This window comes from Vombatus ursinus, unplaced genomic scaffold (genome assembly GCF_900497805.2).
Source record: "Vombatus ursinus unplaced genomic scaffold, bare-nosed wombat genome assembly UNPS02012515.1, whole genome shotgun sequence".
Lineage (NCBI taxonomy): Eukaryota > Metazoa > Chordata > Mammalia > Diprotodontia > Vombatidae > Vombatus > Vombatus ursinus.
In genome coordinates this window covers 2,119,706-2,145,701 of record NW_020952293.1, presented here as the reverse complement: position 1 = coordinate 2,145,701, position 25,996 = coordinate 2,119,706, and the positions used below count along the sequence as shown (strand labels likewise).

The 25,996-nt window shown below is 48.4% G+C and overlaps 1 protein-coding gene across 1 annotated transcript in view; it reads right to left on the bottom strand.

The window, feature by feature from the left end:
• The window catches only part of VAC14 (Vac14, PIKFYVE complex component), a 124,165-nt gene that overhangs the window by 56,538 nt on the left and 41,631 nt on the right, over positions 1-25,996 (bottom strand). The window contains exon 13 of the mRNA XM_027857873.1: positions 10,276-10,432. Within this exon, the coding sequence (XP_027713674.1) occupies positions 10,276-10,432 (157 nt within the window). The remainder of the gene's footprint in view (positions 1-10,275; positions 10,433-25,996) is intronic.

Sequence of the window (25,996 nt, the reverse complement as noted above, 5' to 3'; positions counted from 1 at the left end):
TTCCTGGTAGTCTGATCTCCTCCCATGATTGCCCAAGGTTTGCCGAGACTCCAAGAAGAAATGGAACCCACCTGGGTGTCAGCCAAAGAAGGCTTTCTCTTCTGCAGAGATCGATTCAGGAGTCTATCTCCTCCATGACAGAGGTGCCCGATGCCTTTGTGGGCATTAGGAAGAGATGCTACTTAATAGCTGTGAGACCACAGACAAGTCACAACCTCTCAGCCAGTTTCCCCATCTGTAAAAGCAGGGATAGTATGTACTTTACCTACTTTACAGGGCTGTTTCGAGGCACCAACGGGACTTTGAAAACCTCAAAGCGCTATAGAAATGTCAGCTATCGTCACTATTATTATTGTTATTCAAGTCTCCAGGTCTTGCCGGTTACAGTCCCCAACACCTTAAGTCCCCGTGAGCACCACACGGAGCTGGTTTGTTTTCTCTTTGCTGTCCCATGCTCTGAGCGTGGGCCCAGGCAGGACAGCCACTGGCTGGGGAGCCCCCTCACCACCAGCTCTGGTCTGGTACTGGCACAGTTACTGCCAGGGAGACAGGATTCTAAGTCAAACGCTCACAGAAAGACCTGGCAGGAGGAGCCAATCCCACTCTTCTCACCAAATCTTTCATGACGATTTTCTCTAATGCCTACTTGGTAACCAAGCTGGTGGACTGTGTTCTGAGCCAGGATATTAACACCTATAATTTCAAGAAACTGCCAAAATGTTCTGTATTATCAATCCCTACAGTGACATATATCAGAGCAACTCAATACTAACCCAGGGCACTGGAATCCTATAACAAGACCAGGGAGGACATGATGACTACTTCAGGATCACCAGAGAAGATATTCTGGATTTCAATATTCTGAGGTCATGGAGAATGGCTAGGCATTCATTTTATTTTTCAAGAGAGCATTCCAACCTCACTGAGGGCCATCTCCAGTTGCCCCATCTCTATCTGGTCACTGGACACCAATGGTTCCAGAGGAGAAAGCGAGGCCAGTGGCTTTGCACAGCCCTGCCTCACTTAAATCTAACTCACTTGCATGTCATGGCATCATCCCCCGACGTCATGGTCCTCTTCGAGAACGAAGGAGAAACAACAGCAACCACCACCACCACCACCCTCATGGACCTCCTCTGTCAATGATTTGGCTCTTATTAATCTTGAAGACTCCATGGCCTTGAAAACCATCATCAAGTTTTACAGCTACCGCTGGCATTTTATTTTCAATGACACAGAGCTGGAACCAATGCTGGAAGAGTTGACAACGTATGGCATAGAACCTCCAGCTTCTCTATCCTATTAGTGATCGTGACACAGAACCATTACATAGGGGGACGAGGTGTTCCCCAAAGCTCAGTCATGGGACCTCTCTCTCTACTTATTCCCTTGGCGTTCACTGCTGCTATCGTTCAGTAAGGGTCTCCAGATGTGCTGGAATTTCTGTACTAGGCCTTGCTGGATGTTCCTATGTCAACGTACTGTCAGCACCTCAAACTCACTGTGTCACTAATGGAACTCACCATTTTAGCCCGGTAAGTCTACTCTCCTTCTAAATCTCCTTATTTCTATGGAGAAAGCCACCGTTTTCTGAGCTACACAGGCTCTTCTTCCTCCCTCAGTCCCTTTTTCCAGCCAATCATCAAGTCCTTCCAAGTGTACCTCCCAGCCCTTCCTTTCTATCCACATAGCCTCGAGCCTAGGGCGAGCCCACAGCACCTTTCCTGGACTCTCCTGACCACTTCTCATTTGGTTTCCTTCTGCCATGTCTAACCCATCCTTCACATAGATACCATAATAAGCTTCCTAAGGCACAGATCTGGGGGAGGCATTCTTGTGCTAAAACACCATCAGTTGCTCTCTTCTGCTCCCAGGACAAAATCTCCTAAAGCTTGGCATTTGAAGTCTCTCACAATCAGGCCCCAATCTCCCTTTGCTAACTCATGTCACAGGACTCCTTCACTCGGTCAATATTCCAGCCCAAGACCAAGATTCTGGTGCTGAGCTGTTTTTCAGGAACTTGCTATTTCATCTACTAACTCCATGCCTGGAATCTACTACTCCCTTTTCTTTCTTGCCTTTAAAAATCTAAGCTGAAGGGTTCAGCTCAGGTGCTCTTATCCCTAAGTCACCTTTCCCAATTTCCCCCACTTCTTATTAGTACTCTATCCCCCCTCATCAAACATTCTTGTGCACTTGGTCTGATCTCTCCTTTGCCCCTTTCACTCTCTACATGGCCTATCTCCTAGCAAAATGTAAGCTCCTTGAGGGCAGATTGCTTCGTTTTGGTCTTTGGTATTCCTCAGGAGCTATCACACAGTAGGTGCTTAGCAAAGATTTACTGCACTTACAGAATTTACTGAATTTGTACACCCAGGACGGAATGTCAGAAGGACATCTGAAATTCTCTTTGGGAAACTTTCAAGACAGGACCTAGAGTGAGCACCCGTATCTCTGAGCTTGCTGGGGGGCTCTGGCTGGAGAAGGACGACTCGCTCGCAGATGCACACTCAGAGTCTCTGTTCCTTCTGAGATTCTGTGACTTAATCAACCTGTAACACCTTTAGGTAGGAGAACTCAATCAGGCAAACCAGCCTGGCCAAAGAGAAGAATCTGGGCCTTTCTGGGATAGGAACCATGACCTCTGACATCTTTTAGGCACTGATCTCTCCTTGGGCCATACTGTTCCCATATTAGCCAACCTAGGTACAGAAGCCGTTGTGAGCTATGTGGCCAATGAATGTGTGTGACAGAGAAAGGCAGGGATTTCAAGGAATGAGAGAAAAGAAGGCAAAAACATGTTAGGAAACCTCTCAGATAATTCAAATTCTCACACTGCATTCCTTTTTAAGAAAGCACTGGAGTCTTGGTTCATAAGCTAGCCAGACTTCAAAATTTCTCCAACACGCAGTTCCTATGAGCAGTGGCATCAGCTGCTTGGGGACTTGCTAGGGGCCTGGGGCCCTCTCTCCAGGGGCAAAGGAAGGTTGAACACCAGTCTGAACTCTGCCTGGGCTTCCCCCAAATAAGAATGCAGGCCAGATCTCCTGCTCTCTAATCTAAACTTTGTCTTCTGCAGGCTAGGTGGCAATATGTCTGTCAGGGATTAAGCAGAAGGATCTGGAAAACTCTTAGAGATCCCTGGGAAAATCTGACCAGAGAAGAGCTGACTCCAGACTATTCTGCTAAAAGGGGGAAGGTAACATTTCTGGGCTTCAGGTAGGACACAAGAATTCTGGTTGTGGAGCCAGGAGTTCACAAGTAAGCTTAAAAGGAATCAGATAACTATGAGGCCTGGAGGTAGCAGATGGAAAGCTGCTCCCGTGCTCAGCATGGAGTGCAGTAAGAAGGCTGAGCAAAAGCCGAGTTTGCCCTCATAAAAACCAGCCTCTGCCAACACTCAAAGTACACAGAATTAAAGGTACTGTCAAGAGTATTAGGAAAAGCACACATCCCCCAGTAAATGTGGGGAGAAGTCGGTGGTGGCTGGAGTGCAGAATTGGGAGGAAGGGGAGTGAGAAAAGGGAAGCGTCATCTCCCAGGCTCTCCCAACTCTGGGTAAGGAAGCCCTCTGTTAAAGAAGAATTCTCTCCCCAAACTACTTTGCAGGCATCCAATCAAACCCAAGAAGAAAGGATTTTTCATAGCCAGGGCTACAAAAACATGAGAGAGAGACAGGCAGAGAGAATGAACACATGAGCACGATGTACCACACTAAAGACAGTTCAGGAATCAGAGGGAATTTCTACCATGTTCCCCTCCAGCTACAGTTCCTCCTCTTCCATGTGAGAAAGCTCAAAGGTCCATCACATCCAACTCTCCTGCATCAGTGTGGATGGAGCGCTTGGACAGAAGGGAAACACTTGCTTCCCATCAGAAGCCGTGGAGGCCTCCTGACAAAAGCCAAACCTAGAGCCGCTGGGCTACGCTGTCACTGTTTCCCCTCATTCAGAGATGGCAAGTGAGCATGGGAGAGAACAGCTCAGCAGGCTGGGAGTAAGTGGAGAAACAGAAGAGTTTGGAAACTGTGTTTTTCCTGTGAAAGAGCGGCAAAGTCGGCAGGGCCAGTATACTGTTCGGGCTGCCAACGTGGGAGAACACCAAGTGCTCCTCATGAGCTGCTTCTTCTCCGTCTCCCATGTGCAGTTTGGGTAGGACGGGAGCCCCTGCAAAGCTCTTGTCAGGCAGCTCACGTGACTGGGCTGCGGAGCAGCGGCCAGACAGATGCCGCCGGGAGCACTGTGTATACAAAGCCAGCTCTCCTCCAGGCAGCAGCTTCGGAGCCGGGTTCTGCAGATGTCACTAAGTGAAACCTGATGTGGCGACGTGAGAATCTGCAGAATGTCTCACAAACAACCTTCTCTGGGATGTTTTGGATTTCAGTTTGGTGGATGTGACGTGAAGGAACCTCACATGTCAGGATAAAAATAGCCCTGTTCTTTATACACAACGCAAGTTAGCGTTCACTCAAACCAGATGTGAAGACGGCGGCCACTGAGCTCAGTTCTAGTGGGACTGCCCCCCACTCCACCCAGCTCCCCTGCTGGGACAGGCGGCTCAGAAGATTCAACAGCAAGGCCTGCAGGGAAGCAGAACCCAAACCTGGCTATCTCCTGGGACAGCAATGTGTCAGATGCGTGGAGGAGCGAGAAATGCATCCAGATGCGGCAGCAGCGACTCTCAATGTGTCCACAGCACATTCTGACTGATCTGCAAAATTTTTTATTCCCAAACATGCTTAGTTCTTAAAGCCTATAAACTTAAGCGTTAACTCCTCCATCCCGGATCCTGATTCTGCTCTCTAGCTCTGGTTCCCAGGTGTTGGCCCCAACCCAATGGAAGTCACTAAAGGCTGGGACAAATTAGGAAGAAAAGGGGTTCTTAATGATCTGAGGAACAGCAGAATCATTAAGGGAAGTGAGACCCCTGACAGTGCAGATAGAAGGGAGCTTAAGATACAGGTGCGGCTGACTCCAGAGGCTTATCCCCTTCGTATCTACTGGCCACCCCACAGAGACACTCCAGCGGAGGGAATGTCCAACCTGGGCAATCTAACTTAATCCAGCACAGATTTCTGGCTGTAGCTTTTACAGTAAGAAATAAGTCAATGGGTAACAGAAGAATTTCTAGCTGATAATGGCTCAAGAAAATGGAAACCCACCCGCCTGTCCCAAGAAAACAGCTGTTGCTAGGAAGAGGGCTGGCAGCCAAGTGCAGCAATGGGAAGCGGGGGAGGGGGAAGGCTCAGCACCATGTATGCAGGAGGAAGCTACAAGGGGCTGAAAAGACAGCTGGGGAGGGAAGGATGCCTCTCCAGCTCCCTTTGGGTGGCTCTGTGTCTGGGGACAGGCCTGGGGTCTGGCACCAAGAGCAACACCCACCTCTCAGGAGGAAAGGGTTCTGTGGCAGGAAGGGCAAGGCCAGTGGAATGAATATGGAGGGGTGGACCAGCCTTGACATGAACTCTTTTTGCCCCACGTTGGCAGGACCAGTCAGGCACATAGGCCCAAACTGTAGGATCCTGCCAATCTGTGTCTCTCCAGGTGTCCTGGCTATCCACTTTTCCTGTAGCATAGAAGTGTCCTGGGTCACTTGGTGGGCCTAGTAATCGAGGAAGGACGAGCCAAAGACCAGTCTTTTGATCAAAGATTCTACACTTTGGCTGTGACCCTTTGAGGGGACCGAGAAATATCCCAGCAGGAGTCACACTGCCTCCTCTTAGGGGCTTGGCAAGGCTCTCCCACCCTCGAGTAACCAAATGGTGAAAGGGAGGGGGAAAAGCACAGACATAAGCTGAGTCACACCAGGCCCAAAAGGTTTTCCTCATTCTGGGACACCAGACTTAGGAGCTGGAAACGCCTCCAGAAAACACCGAGACGTCCGCCCCTGCGTCTTCGTGAGAAGCAGCATATGGATTTGGCCTCTGTCACGGCCGCCATCTCTGGCAGTCACGTTACCACCTCACGCCGGCCCCACAAACTGCTCTCCTTCCTGGCCCGGGATTCCACGGACAGAAGCGTCTCCAACAGACAAGAGCAAGTAACAGGGATAAGGAGTGCAAAGGGAAAGGACAAGCAGGCCGTCACCTCTGGGGCAGCCCAAAAGAGGAAGCCCCCCCACCCCCCTCCGAGGCAGCCACATCACAACAGGCTGGCGCAGCACCGACCTTTCTTCCATGATGTCATTTTCCACTTCTTGTCACTGTACCCAAGTCCCTGACAGCTTTGGCTTTCAGACTCAACATGAAGAGAGGGGCGTTCAGTTTCCTATAAAACCTTATGGTTTTCCCTAGATGCCCTGTCTCCTATGCTTTAAAAAAAAAAAATCTCTTTGCGTATGTGATGGGGGAAGGGGAGGGAATCAAACCCATAAAAAGAAGCAACAAAGCAGAGTTTAGACTGTTAAGTCCTAAAAGCTACACTCCTGAGAATGGGAGGGAAGCCGTTCCCCAAACAGGAAGAGGGTCTGGCCTTGTGGCCTCTGGTTTATGTATGCAGCAAGAACAGGACACAGAACAGACAACCTCTCCTCCCCCCACCACGTTTCACGAGTCTGAGAAATCAAGGGAGAAGGGGCTGCCCAGAGGGCAACTTTGATTGACCGTTTGCTTCCCCCAGTCACCCCAAACCTCGTCAGCCACTGGTATGTCCCCTCACCTTCAGAGAAAAGGCCGTAAAGGCTGGGCCCAGGGCCAGGGCCTTTGTCTATTCTGATACTTGCTGGATTCCTTCTGGGTTGGTCATATTGCCTCACTGGGCCTCTGTCTCTCTATCAGTATCCCCAGTATTCTTAGAAAGGTAGGGAGAGTCAAGGAGATCACAGAGTTTAGTGAACAGCTGTCTATAACTCTTTTCAGACTAGGATTCCCTCCTGATCAGTCTATCTCATCATTTCTGTAAATTTGGAATAAAGTATATAGTGGTCTTTGCCAGGCCAACAGCCCTAGAAGCAGACAGAGCAACAGTCCCCTTGCTTTGCCTCCGTTATAACTCCCCCCATTCCATGTTTCGGAAGCACCTATGCCAAAAGGAGATGCTTCACATCCCCCAGGATAACCTACTCACTCTTCTAGACAGTAAGGACCCAGACATGAGACAGACCTGAGGCTTTGCCAGTCCCTACTTGTCCCAAGGGTGCTCGCCCCATCTTCTCCCCACGTAGCTGGGACAACTCAAAAATCCAGACCTGCCATCGCCCTTCAGGGCCTCTGCTGGTAAACAATCTAATTCTAAAGAAAAACAGGGTCAGTGAGTCCTTTGATATACGCAGGCTCTGCTTAGAGGCCCACCCTCACTGCGTGGAGACAGTCTCCTTTGTGTTAGAAAAGGGGTCTCTAAAGATGGGGAGACTAGGATCCTGTGGGATCACAGGAAGGCCTCAGCAAGAGAGTGGCCTTAGCATTCGGCTGTGCCTTGAGACTGGCACTCTCTCTGACTGTTCTGCCTCAAATAACTCTGTGTTTCAGTAACTGGGAATCAGAGAATATGATAAATCCTCCTGGCACCAGGAGACATGAGGTGTTGACGCTAAAGCACTCGCCTCTTCCGCTGGCCTCCTCCCCACCCACAAGCTGTTCTCAATCTTAACCTCTCTTCTCTCTCAGGTCCTTCCCACTATGAGGAAGACAAAGTCTGCCAGATCTCAACGCCCCAGGACGACGCACTCTTCTCTTGTAAGAACTGTTCTACAAATTACTCCATCCATCAGTCTTAAGTTGTGAGGCTAAGAGAGCACCCACTTCTTAGCTGTGCTGGGGGTGAGGAGTGGGGGAGAAGAGAGAAAAGAAGGGGAAAGATGGTCTGTCAGAGTGGAAGCAATCCTGAGCAAGACTCAGGAAGTGGGATGTTGCTTTCCTGACTGCAGCTACTGAATGCCTAAAGGAAGCCCATTCAATGGCACGGAAACAAGTGTATCCTGGGCAGAATGGGAAAGAGAAGTCAGGGTGAGGTTGGAAGGCCCTTCCCCTTTCCTCTTCCATCTTTAGTGAGAACCAGGCGGCAGCCAAGGATTGGATGCAGCTAGAATGTAAATGATGAGAAAGAGGGTTCAACTGTCCCCTCTTTCTGCAAAAAGAAACAGGCCGGTTTATTTGGGGCGTGCTCACATCCTTTCATTTCCTTCCTTGACAAGCCTTCTGCCCCCACGTACCCCTTTCCCAGCCATCAGGCAGCACAGGAAGGGGATCTGAGGGAAGGGGATGCCGACTCTTCGCTCCTAGTCCACTGAGAGCAGCTCACGTTTGCAGAGCACTTTGGGGGCATATTTTCCTCAGCTTCCCTGCGAGGCAGGTAAGACAGATATTACCTGCCCCATTTTACAAAAGAAGAAACTGAGGCTCAGAGTGGTTAATGGATCTAGGAAATGTCATTCCAGGCCTCCTGAACTCAAGCCCCTTGCGCTTGCTACGCCATCAGCCAGGTGCTGGAATGGGGTGGCTGCTGCTGCACCCTCACAGCCACTGAAATGCAGAGCAGGGCTAAGGGAAGGCCTCTCGGAGCTCCCTCTGCGTCAGCAGCGCCCCACTGCTCAGCGATCACCACGTAGGACGAGAGACAACAAACGAAGGAGCACGTAAGTAACGTCCGAGGATGTGGACAACTGCTCCCTCGTTAGATGGAGCCACCCTAACCGAGGCATCAGAGATGCCCCAGGCGTTACATCAGGGTCATCTTCGCGGGGTCACGATATCTCTCCTGACAAGCCGAGGGCAGAAGGAGCTGGGGCACACACTGGTGGAAAGAAACAAATTACTGACAATATGTGAAAAAAAATGTTCAAGATCTCAAATAATCCAAGAAATGCAAATTAAAATAAGTGAGAGATTTCACCTAGCATGCATCGACCCGGCAGGATGATGAAAGAGAAAAGCCAATGCTGGTGCTTGAAGGGCAAACCAGGCATGCTATAAGTACCGTGCAGAGGAGCCAGAGACTGGTCCATCCTTTTGGGAATGCAATAAGGAATTAAACAAAGCCATAAAAGTATGCAGAGCTTGTGACTCCATTCTTGGGATTATTCCCCAAGCAAGTTAATGACAGAGAAACAACCCAACCTGTATAAAAATATTCCTAGCAACACATAATAGCAAAAGACAGGAAACAAAGAAGGTGCCCATCAGCTGGGGAATGGCTAAACACACTGTGGCTAACGAACGCAGGAAGAACACTGCACACTAAGATGTGAGACATACGGAAAATCTAAAGGACAGGAGATATAGGTGAAGCAAAGCAGAGCAAAGAAAGCAAAAGCAAAAACACATCCCCATCAACTGTGGCCTCAGTGAACGGTGCCATGGGTGAAGACGGGTGGGCAGGGCACTGGGGAAGGCCACACTCTCTTCTTGGGCAGCGGACGGAATAAACAGCCAGCCAGGGGGCTGTCAACAGCCCAAGTTTATGGACGCACAGAATCATTGAAAACCCACTTCACCTTGCATGCTCCTTAATCTGCACTTCACAATAAAAGTTAAAATAAAACATATATAAAAAAAAAGGAAAACAAAACAATAAACCTCTAAAGTGGAAAGGTGACAAGAGGTGAAGCATGGAAAGGTGAGGCAGAGCCCCAAGTGGCCTCTGCTCCCCCGGTTTGCTCTCCAGCATCCTGTCTGAATCATTCCTATCTTCTGTCTGGGCTGCCTGCCACAATGTCCACTATTTTTAGATTTTAATGAAAAAGGCGCTGTCAGCCTGGTCATTGTGCACCTGAGGCCACCCCCAGTCCTAAGGCTCCTGGCAAAGGGCAGAGGAGGCTCTGTCCCTGAAACATACACAACTCCATGATGGGCAGGTGCTTGATCCAGAGGGCCCCATGTCCTGAGCTGGCCTGGAGTTCGTGGAAGTTGGGTTCAGGATCCGGAGCTGTCCCGGGGAAAAGCTACGCGAAGCCCATTAGTTTTACAGTGAGGGAATGTTACTGAGTGTCAATAAGAGTGGTTGGTCCAGGTGTGGAAGAAGGTAGGTATGAAGGGAAGAAAGGCTTTTCCTCATCTCCTATGGCTTGAGGTGGGATCAGAGTGCAAAGGAAGAAGTCTCTGGACATTTGCAGTCCTTCAGGGTGGGGAAAAAATCATTGACAGGAAACTCTATGATCACTTAGGCCTAAGAAACTCTATACTCAGACTGTGGCTGAGCTCCAGGGCTAAGGAATGATACAGTCCAGTGAACTGCCCTGCTTCTGGAGGAAGAAAAGGACACCTGACTTGTCAAGGCCCTCAGGGCTAGGTAGGCAGGGCAGCAGCTTCTCCTGGCATGCCAACTCCAGGGGAATGCTTACCTGGAGGACCCAGCAGGCTGGCTCTGCCGGAGGTGGGCACCTGCAGATCCAAGTGGTTGACCCGCAGGTTGGGACTGTCAAAGGTGCCGGGACCTTCTGTTTGGCCTGCGGGGGATGATGCAATTTCTGCCAAAACCTCCAAATCCTTCAGGATAACCTTAGGGGAGAAAAACAGAGTAACCAGGGATAAGAGCTAGAGGACAGGACACACCATACATGAGCTGGGGAGAAGCTTAGTAACCCTTTCCCCTTCATAAACTGAAGGCCTAACTCTGAATATGGAGGAACATGACAGGCAAGATTAAAAATCAGATTTCAAGATTTGGGAAGGGGAAACAAAGTCAGCAAATTTGGTTGGTTGTGAGAACCGTCTGAGATCAACAATGAGAAAGCACTTTAAACATTATGTAAATGTAATGTGATGGCCAACAATAAGAAAAACAGTATAATTTATTGAAGAGAAAATCTTGAGATTTGAAGACTGCCAACCAAACCGTATCTCATTGCCTCGTCATCTATGGAGAATTAAGTCTCTGGATAAGAATCAGGGGAGCTCAAGGGGAAAAGGGACTAATCAGTGACCCAGGGTCTTAGACTTCAGCCTGTACAGTTCACTCCCTGTGTCTGTTTTGGCATCTCTCCTTGGGCCCATGTTGAGCCATTTCCCCCCTCAGTTTCTCCTCTTGTTTAAGACATTATGCCACAATACTGATAAAATGATGTCAAGCGACCCTGGCCCATGCTGGCCTGAGGAGCAAGGGTGGCCTGAGCTCTCCTCCTTCATGCTACAACAGTTCAGAAGCTCTGTGATTTCACTGATGTGAACAGTACCTCCACTTCTATCAAAAGTCACACCTCTTCTACTCCTTATGGATTTCGTGAGTGGCTTGGGCCAAAAACTTCAGTCCCCCATGGCCAGGCAGTCTTCTGATGATGAGCCTGCCTCTCTCTACTCCAGCGGGCACATGCTGAGGGCAGCCACTGCACCGGGAGAGGCAGGGCAGCAGTTCAGACAGCTCAGGAGGGAGACCAGGCACAAACATTATGTTATATTCCCGACCACCCTAGTGATGGCATCCAACCTCCTCGCTGACTGGCACTTGTCTGAGTAATCAGTACATTCCCACGATTTGCTATCAACTCCCCTCCCCCCGAAACAAGTCCCTCCAGGGCTCTGCTCCAGGTCTCTTGCTTTTCCCACTACACAGCACACAAAGGGCACTGTGACTGTAGCAGCTCAGATCCACAGGGCACTGCCCACCGTCTCCAGGACATGTCAGAATGTGTCCCTTCGCTCCAAGATGGAGTCGTCCACTTTCTCTCCGCCATCCTGCCTCACGCTCACATTGTCTCTGAGGGCTCCGCCGCCAGACTGCACACTGACACAACTGTACCTCGATGCCTCTTTTTTGATGAATGACTGCCCTTCTGGTGCGGTACAGCCCTCTGCTCCTGCCAGGCCTCCACTCCTGAAAGCCTGATCCTGTTCTCAGTCAAGCCCCGGATCCTCCCCTCCTTCTCAGGCCCAGTCTGACCCTTCAAAGTCCATTCTTCTGTTCACATGCCTTCAAGCCTTCTCCAAAGCAGCACGGGGTGCTTGAAATGTCTGTTCTTCAACAAGTTACTAAGCGATTTCTCCTATCACAGCAGGAACTCCTGAAATCTAAGCCCTTCCATGAAGCCTCCCCAGACTGATCGGAAGAAAAGGGAGGGTTCTTCCATCCCACATAGTCTGGGCACAGAACTAATACACTCACTTTCCCTGATCTCTAACCAATTATATAATTACCTTTGTCTCATCCCTAAAATCCACTTACCGTTGACCTATATGACAAACACTTAACTGTACTTTGACGAGTTCAGAATTTTATTCTGTTTTCAGTAAATGAATTTAGGATGAAATGGCTGAAAAGAAAACTCAGCATCCCCTCACTCTGTACACATGTGGGCGTGAATGTACTTAGCAACACAAACACAGAATAACAGCAGGAATGCTACCAGAGGTCAAAGCAGCAGCCAATGCCACAGCAGAGTGTTTCAGAGCTCTTAGAGATCAGAATTCAGCAAACTGGCAAGACAAGGGCTCGGAGAAACAGGGAAGGTCCCTGTGTTCACAAACAAGGTAAATAACTGGCTGAAGCTCTCCGCTGGGAAAAGCAGCCAGCAGACTGAATGCTCTGTGCTCCAGCAATGGAAGCAAAAAGGAACGGAGGGGATGAGAAGGGCCCTGGGAGGAAGCTGAGAACGAGCCAGGAGGACCATTGTGCTATCAGGGAGGATGCCACCGCCGTGCTAATGGCTGCTTCCCAGCTCCCTGACTACTTGGGACATGTGGACCCCAGGCTATAGGAACTATTTCCTCCTACTGAGCAAATATACTTCTCCCTCCTTAATTTTATAAAGGAAGACAACTCAGGCATCAGGAGGGGACGTGACTTGCCCAAGGTCAAACAATGAGGCACAAGCCACATGACCTTATGTCTCTAAGGGGTCTCGGCCTTCTGGCCACCTCTAGCTAGCTGCCTAGCTCACCTTCCATCTCTCCTGGAAGAGGGATGACTTGAGACATCAGGCAAACACAGAGCAAACGTGGTCACGAAGAGAAAGGAGTCAATAAACTAAAGCCCACTCAGCAACAGCTGGCTGGGAAGGCACGTTCAGGTGAGGCTCAGGGACGTCTACGTTCGGCATCCGTGGTGGGGCACCAACGCTTCTGTGCTCAGCCTAGCACCTAGCGCGCTACGGGCGCTCAATAAATGGTTGCTGTTGGACCGGATGCCTGGTTCTCTGCGACAACCAGCAAACTCTGAGCATCAAGGGCCGAGTGCGCTCCTCTGCCACAGGAGGTGGCCGGGGGGCCCAAATGGGCAGGGCTGGCTTTCATGCTGCCTGGATAGGTACCTACTTCTGACACGTGTCAGTCTCAGGTTAAAAGATACATTGATGCATGTCGTCCGTCGAGTGCCCAGCTTGTGATTCCCCGTCTAAAGCGGGCCCGAGCTGTGACAGGTTGTGTGATCTTGCCCCTTCTCCCCTCCAGGATCACAAGGGTAGACCCAGAGGAGACAGTCAGAGAAGTGGTAGAGTTTAGATATTTAATTCTCTTATTTTAAAAAGTTTAACGCCAAGGAGCAAATTAAATTTTGGTTACACAATTAAAGTACAAAATTTAGCTTTTGGGTTCCAGAAGTAACCTTGACAGCCAGTCTCTGGCACCTGATGGCTGGCAAAAGCCCACCTGTCTCATCTCAGGTGCAACTGGCTGGCCATACACAAAGCTGCTTCTCAGAAGAGAGCACAGAGAACGGTCACCCTAGCTGCAGGCTTACCCACTTCTCAGAGATAACTTGGGAAGAAAGCAGAGGGACAGGTGGAGGTAGGGGGGAGAATGACATGCTCTGCGGCATCTGAGGCTATAAACCCTGGCCTCACACTCCGGCTGAAGGGATCAGCTGTGCAGCAGCAAAGTCCAGAGCCTTGGGTTCCAATCCTAACTTAGTCTTGGCCTCTGCCTCTGGGCAAGTCATGTCCTCCATCTATGCCTCCCTCTCTTTGGGAAGAACAGCAATTAGAGAGTTAAGAGGCAGTAAAAGCACCAGTGTGGAACCCAGAAAGACCTCTCCCCTTCCCCCCTCCCCACCAAGGCTCACCTGGGTCCTCAGAATCACAGGGTTCAGTGCTGCAAGGGGCAAAGGGGCTGCCCTTTCGGGTGCAGTTTCAGACTCATTTCCTGGGCTTTTAGGATCTCTAAGCCTCAGATGTGGGACAGCCCTTGGGAATATATGAAGGGACATCCCTGAGGCAAGGAGATAAACATGAAGGTCCTCTTTACAGGATACACTAAGGGCCCGAGGGACCAACAGCCCTACAGAAACAGATGTCAGGCTACTTTTCTCCTGATCTCCTACCTCCAGAAAAAAGAGTCCTACCTACTTCTCGTTGGCTGGCTAGGCTGTCTTCTTTCCTGGCTGGGGTTTTCCTGCAAGGCCTTGGCTCCTGGAATTGGATAAGGCCCTGGGAAGTCAGGAGCAAGCCAGACAATTAGTATGCACTGCACAGCCGTTTGCAAAATGAATATAAAACACTTGTGCTTTCTTTTTGTGTGTGAGAGAGGGAAAGGGAGGAAGGCTACAAGAAAGCAATATTCTGCAGTAACAGGAGTGCCTACCATTGCCATGGCAACAGGCTGGGTGTTAGAAAGGCACATCAGCTGGGTACCTTCGTTCCGAAGTGGGGTGGCCATTAGCACAGTGAAAAGACCAGTGACAACTGGGTACTAGAAACACTGGACAAAGCAGCTGGGGAAGGGCCTACAAAGGGGAGGAAGGGGCAAAGACTTCTTTGCCTTCTTGCCTTCCCATGGCTTAGGGAGCAAAGCCAGGCTCTAAGACTGGCAGACCAAAGCAAATGCCCCTCTCTAAGTCAAAGGAGGGTCTGTGGTGGTGGAGTGTCCCCACTCTTTAGGGCAAAGTGAGCTAGGTTACTTCTCCAATCCCTTATAGGACTTCCCAAAAGATGAACCCTGATTTTCAAGGATACATCTACCAATCTGGATGTTTCACTCTGCTATGGCTCCTCCTCCATAACCAAGGTACTGCTCCTTAAGCTTATAGGGTCAGGCTGGGCCAACTTTCACTGCCAAACCAGCAGGTCAGGAGGCCCCAGCAAGATCTTAAGAAATGAAGCCACAGTTAGGCATACAGTAGGTCCTTAATAAACACCTGAAAACTGCCATGCCAGTTCAAGAAAGGAAGAGACAGAGTCTTGAATTGAGGTAGATAAAGGGTCCTGGAGGATGGCCAGCAGGTCCCCCCCCCCCCCCCATTCTCTCATCTCTTGGAAAATTCCACCAGAGGATTTACAGATAGCTGTCCAGGTCTGCTGGAATCACTGACTTCCCTTCCAATTTCCCAATGACCACGTTCAATACCAGTGAGCTGCTCAGGCCCTAGAGCTCATCTAGTCAGTTTCATGGGCCTACAGAAGACCGAGCTCCCTCTTTACTCTGACTTGACAATGAACTGTGCCTGCTCCGGGGCTGGCCAACAGGATGACTTAGGAGCGTACTGAGGGATGCCCTTGGGGTCAGATAGAAGGAAGGAGCATCAGGCTAAGTAAGGTCAAAGGATAAGTCCTACTCAGTGAAAAGCTGCTGTCACAAACGATTTAGTTTTTCTTCCCAGAGGATTCCAGGAGTAGTAGGATAGGAGATCAGAGAGTCTGCTCAAATCTAGGTGAAGTCATATCACTTAGGTCAAGTGGGGCCACTTAGCACCACAGCAGTTTGAGAACACAAATGCTCTATAGGAAATCATAGTCCTTCCTTTGGGAGGGTCAGGACACAGAGCTATCTCTCTGAAGTCTCTGACCACAAAAGGCAATTTCGTCAGTTTAATCAGGATAAAATAATCCAGGCAGCTGGGAAGCTAATCCTACAGATATCTGGCAACCCTGCTCCCCACTCCCCAATACGCCCCCTCCAACTGTCCTCATATGGAGACAGCCTCTCCTTTCCCAGGAAAGATAGCAGGCTACCCGAGTCAAGGAAAAATCAGCCCCAGAGTGCCCGCCCTGCTGAGAAGGCTCTGGAGGAATGCGGTCCCATCTGGTACCAGGAGCTGGAGGCCTCGGCCCTGGCTACCCAAAACAAACAGGCCATCACAGATGGCAGCAATCAGACCCCCAGGCCCTCACCATCCATCAGGCCTGTGAAAGGGCAGCCGGGAAGGACGATGCTCAGAAAACCTTGTGCATACAATCTGGGTCCCAGCAACCCAGACCAAGCATCCCCCCGAGAGCTTTCCCTTCTCGTCCACGCTGAGGAACAAAACCCCTCAAAGATAAAGTCTAGATTGCGGGGGATAAAGGGAATAGATTTCTTGGGTTAGGTGGTACTGACTGTGTTTCGAATCCAGGAAGACACAATACTACAGGGATCCTTAACCTTTTTTCTGTATCATGGACCCTGTTGGTGACAGTCTGGTTAAGTTGATAGAGCTGACAGAGTTGACAGAAAGTTTTAAAATGCATAAAAAATAGGTTTACAAAGGAAATTCATTATATTGAAATATAGTTATCACAATAGGTCAAAATCAAAGTCAATAGGCCTTAGGCTAAGGGCAAGCCCTGCTTTTGTTCACCAAGCGGTCTTATTCGTGTATTATGCCTCAATTCACTGTTGCCTGACTTCAAACATATGCTGAGATGTGGATCCTAGGGTTTTTTTTTTTAAATTAACTTCTGAAAGCCTTTCCTGAGCACCACACATGTAATAGGCACTTCATATTTGTTATACAATGCCTGTTAACTAATGATGGAAATAGTAAACACAGGACTCTGGGGGCCATACTAGCAACTGTCTATCTTCAGGAAGGGGAGAAGAAAAAAATGAAAGCAGGCTGTGTTTAAAGCCGCATGTAACCCAGATCACACTGCTTTGCCTCTCACCTCCCTGAGGTCTTTTCCTGCTGGTTCAAGGCACTGTTCATTTGCGTCATCCTAGGCTATTACTTTGGGAACTAGGGAGGGGTATACTCATAGGATTATCAATTCACTGTGTGTGCAGGAAACAAATGGGGAAGAGGTCTGCTGTGCCAACTGCAGCGTATAGCTGTGTACATAACACCAGCTATATATAGGTTACTAGGCAGCTGGCTGAGTGGAGAGGCCATTCTGTCTCCTGGGCACCCATCACATGGTTACCAGGAGAGAATACAAGACTCTGGGCTCTGTGGGTTTCCTCGGAACCTTGAGAAAGTCCTAGTGCCATGGCAATGTCCACGTACAATCCCAAGGAAAGCGGGCTCCCAGCCAAACTCTGGCCTCATCTACTCTGGCTAGGATGGACTCCACTGGGGAGGGGTCTGCTCTCAAGGAGCAGGGGAGAACCTGCCCTCAGAGAGGCGTGGGTGCTTAGCTAGATGACCCAGGTCCCGCAGCAGGGTCAGGGACATGCTGCTTCAGCCACGAGTGCTTCTCCTGGTCTGACCATGTGTGGTTCCCAGGCACTGGGGCCAGGGAGTGGCCTGGCTCTATCCACAGCAGGAAGTTGCCCAAGAAATTCATGCCAATTCGGCTTTTAGCCATCTCAAGAGAAGGGAAAAAACCCCAATACACAACTTGGAAGAAATTCTGGTTTCTGAAAAGAAACCACAAGCACGCAAGCAGAGCAATTTACAGGACAGCAAGGGAAAATGTGAGCAAGGCGGCCAATGGTGTGCTATGGGCTGGGGACAGAAGGGAAGGGTGAGAAGATACCAGTAACAGAAGCTGCCAGCACCGGGCTCTGCAAACAGGACCAACTCCTCAGGCTGAAGATTTGGAAGGAAAATCACTACTGGTCAATTCTTATTTCAAGTCAGCTGAGCCAGCTCTATTTTAGGGGACAGAGTTCTGGTCAGGGGACAGCCGGGCCTCAGCATGCCAGATCGGTGCCTCGACCGGAGGAAGGATGGAGCTATTGTTTGGGAGCACTTTCTGACACTGAGATGCGGAATCATTCTGGCTCCCAGATGCTGATCACACGGCAACCATGGGAGTGAGCTCTGAGGTCTGGCAGTCTTCTGACCCCAGGAAAATTCATGCCTTTAGCATGAGGAAAGTAAGTCCTCTCAAGTATCCCCTCTAGAGTCTGCTAGGATTGTTCCTGCCTCACGGGAGGCCAGGAGAGGCACAGGCCACCCCCTCGGCATCCGTTAGTGTCAGGCCGATTCACAGCTCATACTGCTTCCGGGCTGAGCTTCCCCAAGGATAGTCCTTGGCTGAAAACCTTCAACGGAGCCTAGGAAGGCATCACAGGTCAAGAGGAAGAGTGCCATCCTGGACCTGGAGGACCTGGGTTTTAATTCTGCCTCTGACACTTGTTCCCTGTGTAAACCAATGAACTTCCCTGGGTCTCAGGGGAAATGAGAGGAATGACAGAGCCTTTGGGGTCCCTTCTATGCCCAGACCTAGGATTCCATGATCTTTAGCCTGGGATTCAAGACTAGCCATAATCTGGTGCTTCCTTTCTTCATCTCACCCTCATCTTTTTCATGTACTTTGACTCTTGGGCAGCTCCCACCTGTGGAGATGCCCTGTGCTGTGTCTGCAGCTTTGTCCACACTGCTCCCTGCTGTGAGGCCTGCACCCTTCATCTCCATCTGTTAAGATCCCACCCATTCATCACGAACCAGCCAAAATGTTGTCACCCCTCCAGGAAGCTTTTCTTTATTTGTCTAGTTCTAAAGTCTTCCGTCCTCAGACCCTGAAGAACATTAGGGACAGCAAGCTAGCACACTGGATAAAATCTTGAACCTGGAGTCAGAAGACCTGACTTTAAAAATCCTGCCTCAGATACTTGCTAGCTGTGTGACTTTCAGGCTCATTTTCCTCATCTGTAAAAAAGCAACAGTAAACAGCATCTACCTCTCAGGATTGTTGTTAGGATCAAAAGAGGTAATGTGTGAAGTGCTTTGCAAACCTTCAGGTGCTCTACAAATGCCTATTCTTATTACTCTTACACATTTATTTCCCATTTTGTGTTAGTTATTTGCACATGTGCCATGTAACCCCTCCCATCAAGAGTAAGCTTCCTAAGGGCAAGGTTCACATCTAATGAATCTTTGTGTGTCTCCCCCCACCCCCCACTCCCCAGTGTTTGTACGAAGTGTTCTGCACATAGCAGGAATTTATTACATTTGTTGGGTAGAGTTAGTAGCTTAGCCATCTACAAACCTGTCCTACATTAGTAAAAATAAAGATAACCCTATGGCTCTTCCTTATACTCTCACCAACTGTTGAAATGGGATGAAAGCATCAGGACTGTGGCCCAACCAATAATGAAATGTGATTGCTGCCCACACTCTGAACCAAGACATGGGAATACCAAAGCATGGAAGAAAACCCTCATGGCGCAGGGCCTGGAGGTCTCACATGAGTCTCCAGACTTGCATGTCCTAGTTTAGGGTCTCACTCAGAGGACAGAAGTCCTCTCTGGCCCCCTAGCGGTGTGACTGTGTCAGATACTTGCCTCCCTCACCCCCAGGGTGGTTGGGAATCTGGGCACATCCCAAGCAGAGGGGCTAAGGCTATTCACTGGCAGGAAGGCTCCTGGGCTGTGACTGGAATATAGTTTCCTCCTTTTGCTTATTGGCTTTCTTTTCCCCCCTCCCTCCCTTCCCTCTACCCCCATTCCCTTCTCTGAATTTCTTTCAGAATGCAATGGATGGGGAAAAACAGAACACCCCAAAGGAAGTTTCAGGGAGAGCCAAGAATGAGCACATGTGTCCAGCTTTCTGGCAGGACCCCAGTCGAGACATGCTGTGAAAGTAAATGTGTGTTACTCATTTAATGAAGTCAAAGTCGACGATCTTGATCCCTCCTCCTAGGACTGAAGCAGTGGTGACTTCTCAGCTCCCCCCTTCACCGTCTGTGGAGACAGAGGGCAGGAGAGCTCCCTAGAGGAGTAAGATCTCCACAGTAATCTAGAAGAGGCGGTGGGAGACAGTGAAGAGAATGCTGGGCTTGGAGTCTGGAAGAGCCGTGTTTGATTCTTGCCTCGGAACTCTGCTGAGCCTGTTACCTCATCCATAAAATGGGGATGAGCTGTTGTGGGGATCAAATGGGAAGTGCTCTATAAATGTGAGTCCTTCAATTCAGCTAAGTTTACAAAAATCTGGAAGATCTGGAGGGGGTGGGGGTGAGGAAAGAAAAGATCAGCTGCAGATGCAGAATATATATTGGAGGGAGAATGGAGAAAAAACCCTAGCAAGTGACAACTGTGTTTTGGGGAGGGGGGAGAAGGTAGAAAAGATTCCACAAAAGCAGGAGGCCCGATTAGTGATTAGGAAAGAACAGAGGGGAAGGATGATGACAAGTGCTCTGGTGGATTCAGAAGACAAGTGGCAGCCCAGAGTCCCATGCAGAGACCAGGGGCACTTGGTATTTTATAAAGACACACTTGTTACTCCCCAAAGCTAAAAAGCTAGATTGGCCTTTCTATGTATCCCCAGTCCTCCCCCCCTCCACCTCCGGATCCACTGACATCTGAGGAGCTGAAGGAAGAGAATGGAACAAAACAAGACAGGAAGGCTGACGGCTCCCAAAAGGGCCAGCTCCGTGCACTTATATTTACTGGGCTTGCCCTGACGTGGGGAGCAATGTTAAAAGGAGGGCTGCCCAGAAAACACCTACAAGGCCATCAAGGCACAGCAGCATCTGAGGGAAGTTTCTTCCTATGAGGCCCAAGTCCAGCACCACGGCGCCTCTCCTACCAAGGAAGGAGTAAAGGAGGTCAGGCTTGAGGGCTGTATACCAGAGGGTGCCTTAGACAGGAGCAAAAAAGGGCCCTGGACCCACATGGACAAAAATATTTGTAACAGATCTTTTTGTGGGTGCAAAGAATTGGAAATCCCCATCAACTGGGGAATGACCGAACAAGGTGTGGTATATGAATGTAATGGAATACTACTGTGCTATAAGAAATGATGAGCAGGAAGACTTCAGAAAAACCTGGAAAGACTCGTATGGACTGATGCTGAGTGAAATGAGCAGAACCAGGAGAACGTTGTACACAGTAACAGCCACGTTGTGCAATGACTAGTATTGATACACTTAGCTTTTTTCAGCAATGCAAGGTCTCATGATGGAAAATGCTATCCACATCCAGAAAAAGAACTATGGAGTCTGAATAAAGAGTGAAGCATATTATTTGCTCTCTTCCCCCCCCCCCTTTTTTTTCTTTCTCGTGGTTTCTCCCATCGGTTCTAATTCTTTGCAACATGACTAATGTGAAAGTAAATTCAATATGAATACATACGTAGAACCTATATCAAATTGGCACACTGTCTTGGGATGGGGAAAAGGCAGAGATGGGAAGAAAATTTGGAACTCAAAATCTTATGGAAGTGAATGTTGAAAACTAAAAATAAATAAATAAAAAAGGGCCCTGGAGTGATTTCAGTTTTGGGTAAGGGACGCTCCCCCAAGCCAGGCTGGAATCCCCACCCCCTGGGTTATTAGACTTCTCTTGAAATATGGTAAAGACCATTTCTCTCTGCTACAAGCACATGTATATAAATATATCTTCAGACACGCTACCTACTGCACCTTACATTGATCACATGCAGGCATACAAGAGAGGATGTAGCCCGGTTTTGGACAGTTAACCTTCTAACATGTCCTAGCCATAAGTTCAACCATCCTGAAGCAGGTCTAGTAATCAAATGAAAGTGCTCATCTCATTGAAAGGGAATTGGGGCCGGTCACTGATTAGAAACTCTCCAAGGACCAGGCAGAGAGGCCTGGATGAGCTAGTAAGAGCTGACTGATGAGAGGGTCTCAGGACCCTTCCTGTCCGCACCATCCACAACAGTAAGGAATAAAAATGAGGAGGGCCTTGTGGCCTGGGGCCCTGATCAGATCAGACGTCCTCACAGAGTTCAGCTCCTAGGCCTAGCTGTCCTGCACACTGGACAAGAGCCCTAAGGTCCCCTGGGAAAGGAACAGAAAATAGGGATTTGTTTTTGGGGGAGGTCCATTCATTCAGTTGGCAAAAGGTGAGTAAGGAAAGCAAAAGATTTTGAGATGAGAAAATGGGACCCGACTCCTGAGGCAGATGAAAAGAGGGGTGATTCTTAACGCCCCCAAGCCTGACAAGGTGTTCAAGAGTGCTGCCAGTGCTGACGGTATTACAATGGGTATTTTCATAATCCAAGCAACAAGGCTGCCTGTTGTCCTTTTAGTGAAGTCTTGGCCCATCTTTCTTTCCCTGGCACCTGGCAGCACAGTGTGGCATCAATGGCCTTTTCCTTGGGAGCAAGAATCTTCCTATGAGGCCCTTTTTCATTTTTCTGTTCTATTTCCCCAGGGAACCCAGACCATCAAATAAAAAAAAAATTCTCCCTCCCAGAAGCAAACTATTCCTCAAAGAGAGGGGCCTCTCTGCAGGTTCAGGGGCTGGGAGCTACAGTCTGATGCCAAATTAATTCAACAACTATCTCCCAATACCCTACAATATGTCTTTTCTCCTAGGTACTGGCTCTGAGTCATTTTTGGTATGAAGGCTGTGACCTTAAGCAGGAAATTCATCATCAAGGAGATTCAGCTTTGTTCCTCCTGCCTCATCAGTACCCTCAGCCGCTTCTGCCCCTCCGATTGGAGGGATGGAGGGTGGAGCAAAAATCTCATTCCTACCCTCCCTTTTTAGAAAGCCCCAAATGCCAGCTATCTTTTCATTTGCCACCAGCTGCTCTGCCTGGTTTTGACTCCACTAACGTCTTCATCGCACCCCCCGCGCTGGGTACCCTCTGGTCCTCCCCTCCTCCTCCCCCTTTGGCTTCCTCCTGTGTATTGTCTTCTTCCATTAGACTGTAACCCCCTAGAGGGCAGGGATAGTCTTTTTTCTCTTGTAACCCCAGTTCTTAGCACAGTGCCTGCACACAGTAAGTGCTTAATAAATGTTTATCCTATTGTATTGTGGCAGCTTCACAGTCTTCATACAATTCATGAACAAAAAGCCAAGACCTCTGTTTTGGGCCATTTGTGGTTCTTTTAGGCCCCTGCCCTCGAGGAGGTTTCTAAGAGCTTGGAAGGCCACCTTACAACATGGCTTACAGGTCTTCTCGGCTTCACAGGATGACTAGGCACAGCAGGGCAATCTCTTTTCTGATCTGCCAAGTCAGCTGGAGGTGGAATTCTTAAGTTTCATTTTTGAATTTTAAAAGTGTAACAAGAGGAACTTGGGTTTTGGCGGGAATGTGAGCTGTGAAGGTCAGGGGACGCCCCCTCTTTCCCTCTTCCCAGGATGCAGGGCTACTAGCTAGCTGAGTACCCTCTCACTCAGCAGGAGGAGGTCTGCAGTGAGGGCCCAGATGGGGGTGAGCTGCTGCCATGCAAGGCTGGGCACTGCAGGCAGCTCAGGAAGCGGGACCAGAGAGTACAATTCACACTGCGTGTGTGCAGCCTGGGTTAGTAGAGTCAGCAGCTCTGATTAACAGGCACACAGCAAACTGGAGGGAAGGGTCTGATGGGCTGATGGACAGAACAAAGGGTGGCGAAGCCAGTAATCCAGGTCCCTGTACACTCCGACCCTCACCAATTTTTCTATGAAAGGGGAGACTAAATCTAAGTTCATTCTATATGCTATGCATAGATTCAATAAGATTGTCTCTTCTCCACAGAGAGTTGAGACAGCAGTGCCTGGCTCTCTTCCCGGTTATTGTTGGAATTAGTGGAAATGGACTGTTGGGACAGGAGGATTTAGGACAGATGTGCATTAGACCTTCCTGACTGCAAGGAGTGACTAATATTGGAACTAGTTACAGTGAAGCTGTGAAAGAAATGTGCTGACCAGCAGCTGTCAGGGATGCTACTGAGGGAATTCCTAAGCTGGTGGGAATTTAGGCCAAGTGACCTTCTTAGATCCCTTCCAACTCCAAGATCCTACGATCTGAGACCGTGGAAGCAAGGTGATTCAGCAAGTGCCCTGAGGCCTCTTCTAGCCCCATCACTAACTCCTTTCAGGGTTTAGAACTGTACAAAAGGCACAGGTCCTGACTTCTAGTAACTTACACTTTTGTAGCAACAATCCAGTGCATGCACTAACTCCATTCATGCTACACTGACACCAAGCACCTACTATGTGCAAAGCCACTAGACTCCTATTCAACCAGGAGCCAACGACAGGTATTTTTGGGTGGGTAGAAAAGCAAGATTATTCCCAAACACAAGCCCCACAGCAGCTTCCCATATGCTTTCTGCCTTTAATACTACTGAAATCTAAATCACCTTTTCTGGGAGAATGGAGGAATAAGACAGGAAATACTGGGCTCTCCAAAATTCTCCCACAAACAACACAGAACATCACCTCAAAGTGAATTTCGAGTGGCAGAAATAAATAAAAGTTGGGGTAAAGCAGCTGTCCTCCTAAGACAACCGAAGAGAACCTTAGGAAAGAAGCAACCTTCCTGAAGTGCAAACACCTGGAGACGGCTATAAAGAACAAGGCCGGGGGCAGCCTCCTGGGCTTCAGGAACATTCACCAATCTCTCTCTCTCTCTGTCTCTCTCTCTGTCTGTCTGTCTCTCTCTCTCTCCCTGTGTGTGTGTGTGTATAGATAGATAGATAGATAGATAGATAGATAGATAGACAGATAGACAGATAGATAGAGGGCACAGGGTGAGTTAAAGGTGAAGGGGTGATACCTGGAGAATAAAATAAGGGGTGAGAGAGGATTATACTGGGAGGAAGAGAAAGGGAGAGGTAGAGTGGCGTAAATTATTTCACATAAAACAGACAAGAAAAGGCTTTTACAGTGGAGGGGAAGCGGGGGAAGGTGAGAGGGAACGAGTGAATCTTATTCTCATCAGATTTGGCTTAAGGAGGGAATAACACACACTCAATTGGGTACGGAAATCTATCTTACCCTAATAGGAGGTGAAGGGGACAAGAGAGCAGGGGAATGATAGAGGGGAAGGCAGATTGGGGGAGGGAGTAATCAGAAGCAAACACTTCTAAGGAGGGACAGGGTCAAAAGACAGAATAGAATAAATGGGGGGGTGGGATAGGATTAAGGGAAATATACTTAGTTTTTCACAACATGACTACTATGAAAGTGTTTTGCATGACTACATATGTATAACCCATATCGAGTTGCTTGCCTTCTCAATGAGGGTGGGTGGGGAGGGAAGAAGGGAGAAAATTTGGAACTCAAAGTTTCAAAAGCAAATGTTAAAAAAAATTGTTTTCACATGCAACTGGGAAATAAGATATACAGGAAATGGGGAACAGAAATCTATCCTGTCCTACAGGAAAACTGAAGGGGAAAGGGATAAGAGAAGGGGGTAGAAATAGAAGGGAGGGCAGATTAGGGGAAGGGGCATTCAGAATGTATGCCATCTTGGGATGGGGGGAAGAACAGGATGGGGAGAAAATCAGGAATTCAAAATCTTGTGGAAGTGAATGTTGAAAACCAAAAATAAATAAATTTAAAAAAAAAAAGAAAGGATGAGAAGGATAATAGTGAGGAAAAATAGGATGGAGGGAAACACACAACTAGTAATTATAACTCTGAATGTAAATGTGATGAATTCACCCATAAAATGGAAATGGGATAGCAGAATGGATTAAAAGCAGATTCAGACAATATGTTGTTTACAAGAAACACATTTTAAAATGAGAGATACACACACAGTTAAAATAAAGGGCTGAAGGAGAATTTATTATGCTTCAGCTAAGGTAGTAAAAATAGCAGGGGTCACAATCATGATCTCAGACAAAGTTAAAACTAAAATAGATTTAATTAAAAGAGATAAGAAGGGAAACTACATTATGATAAAAGGTACTAAAGTCAATGAAGCAATATCAATAGTAAACCTATATGCACCAAATGCTATAGCATCTAAATTTTTAAGGGAAAAGTTAAATGAATTACAGATGGAAAGAGATAGTAATATTGAAATAGTGGGGGACTTTAACCTTCCTCTCTCAGAATTAGATGAATCAACAAATTTTAAACTCAAAAAAAATTTTTAAATGTTAAACAGTATCTTTACATGTAATTGGGAAAAATAAAATACTCTTTAAAAGAAAGAAAGAAGCATCAGGACCACATGGATTTACAAGTGAATTCTATGAAACATTTAAAGATCAACTAATTTGAATATTAAATAAATTATTTGGAATAGTAGGCAAAGGAGTCCTGCCAAACTCATTTTATGAAACAAATATGGTACTAATACCT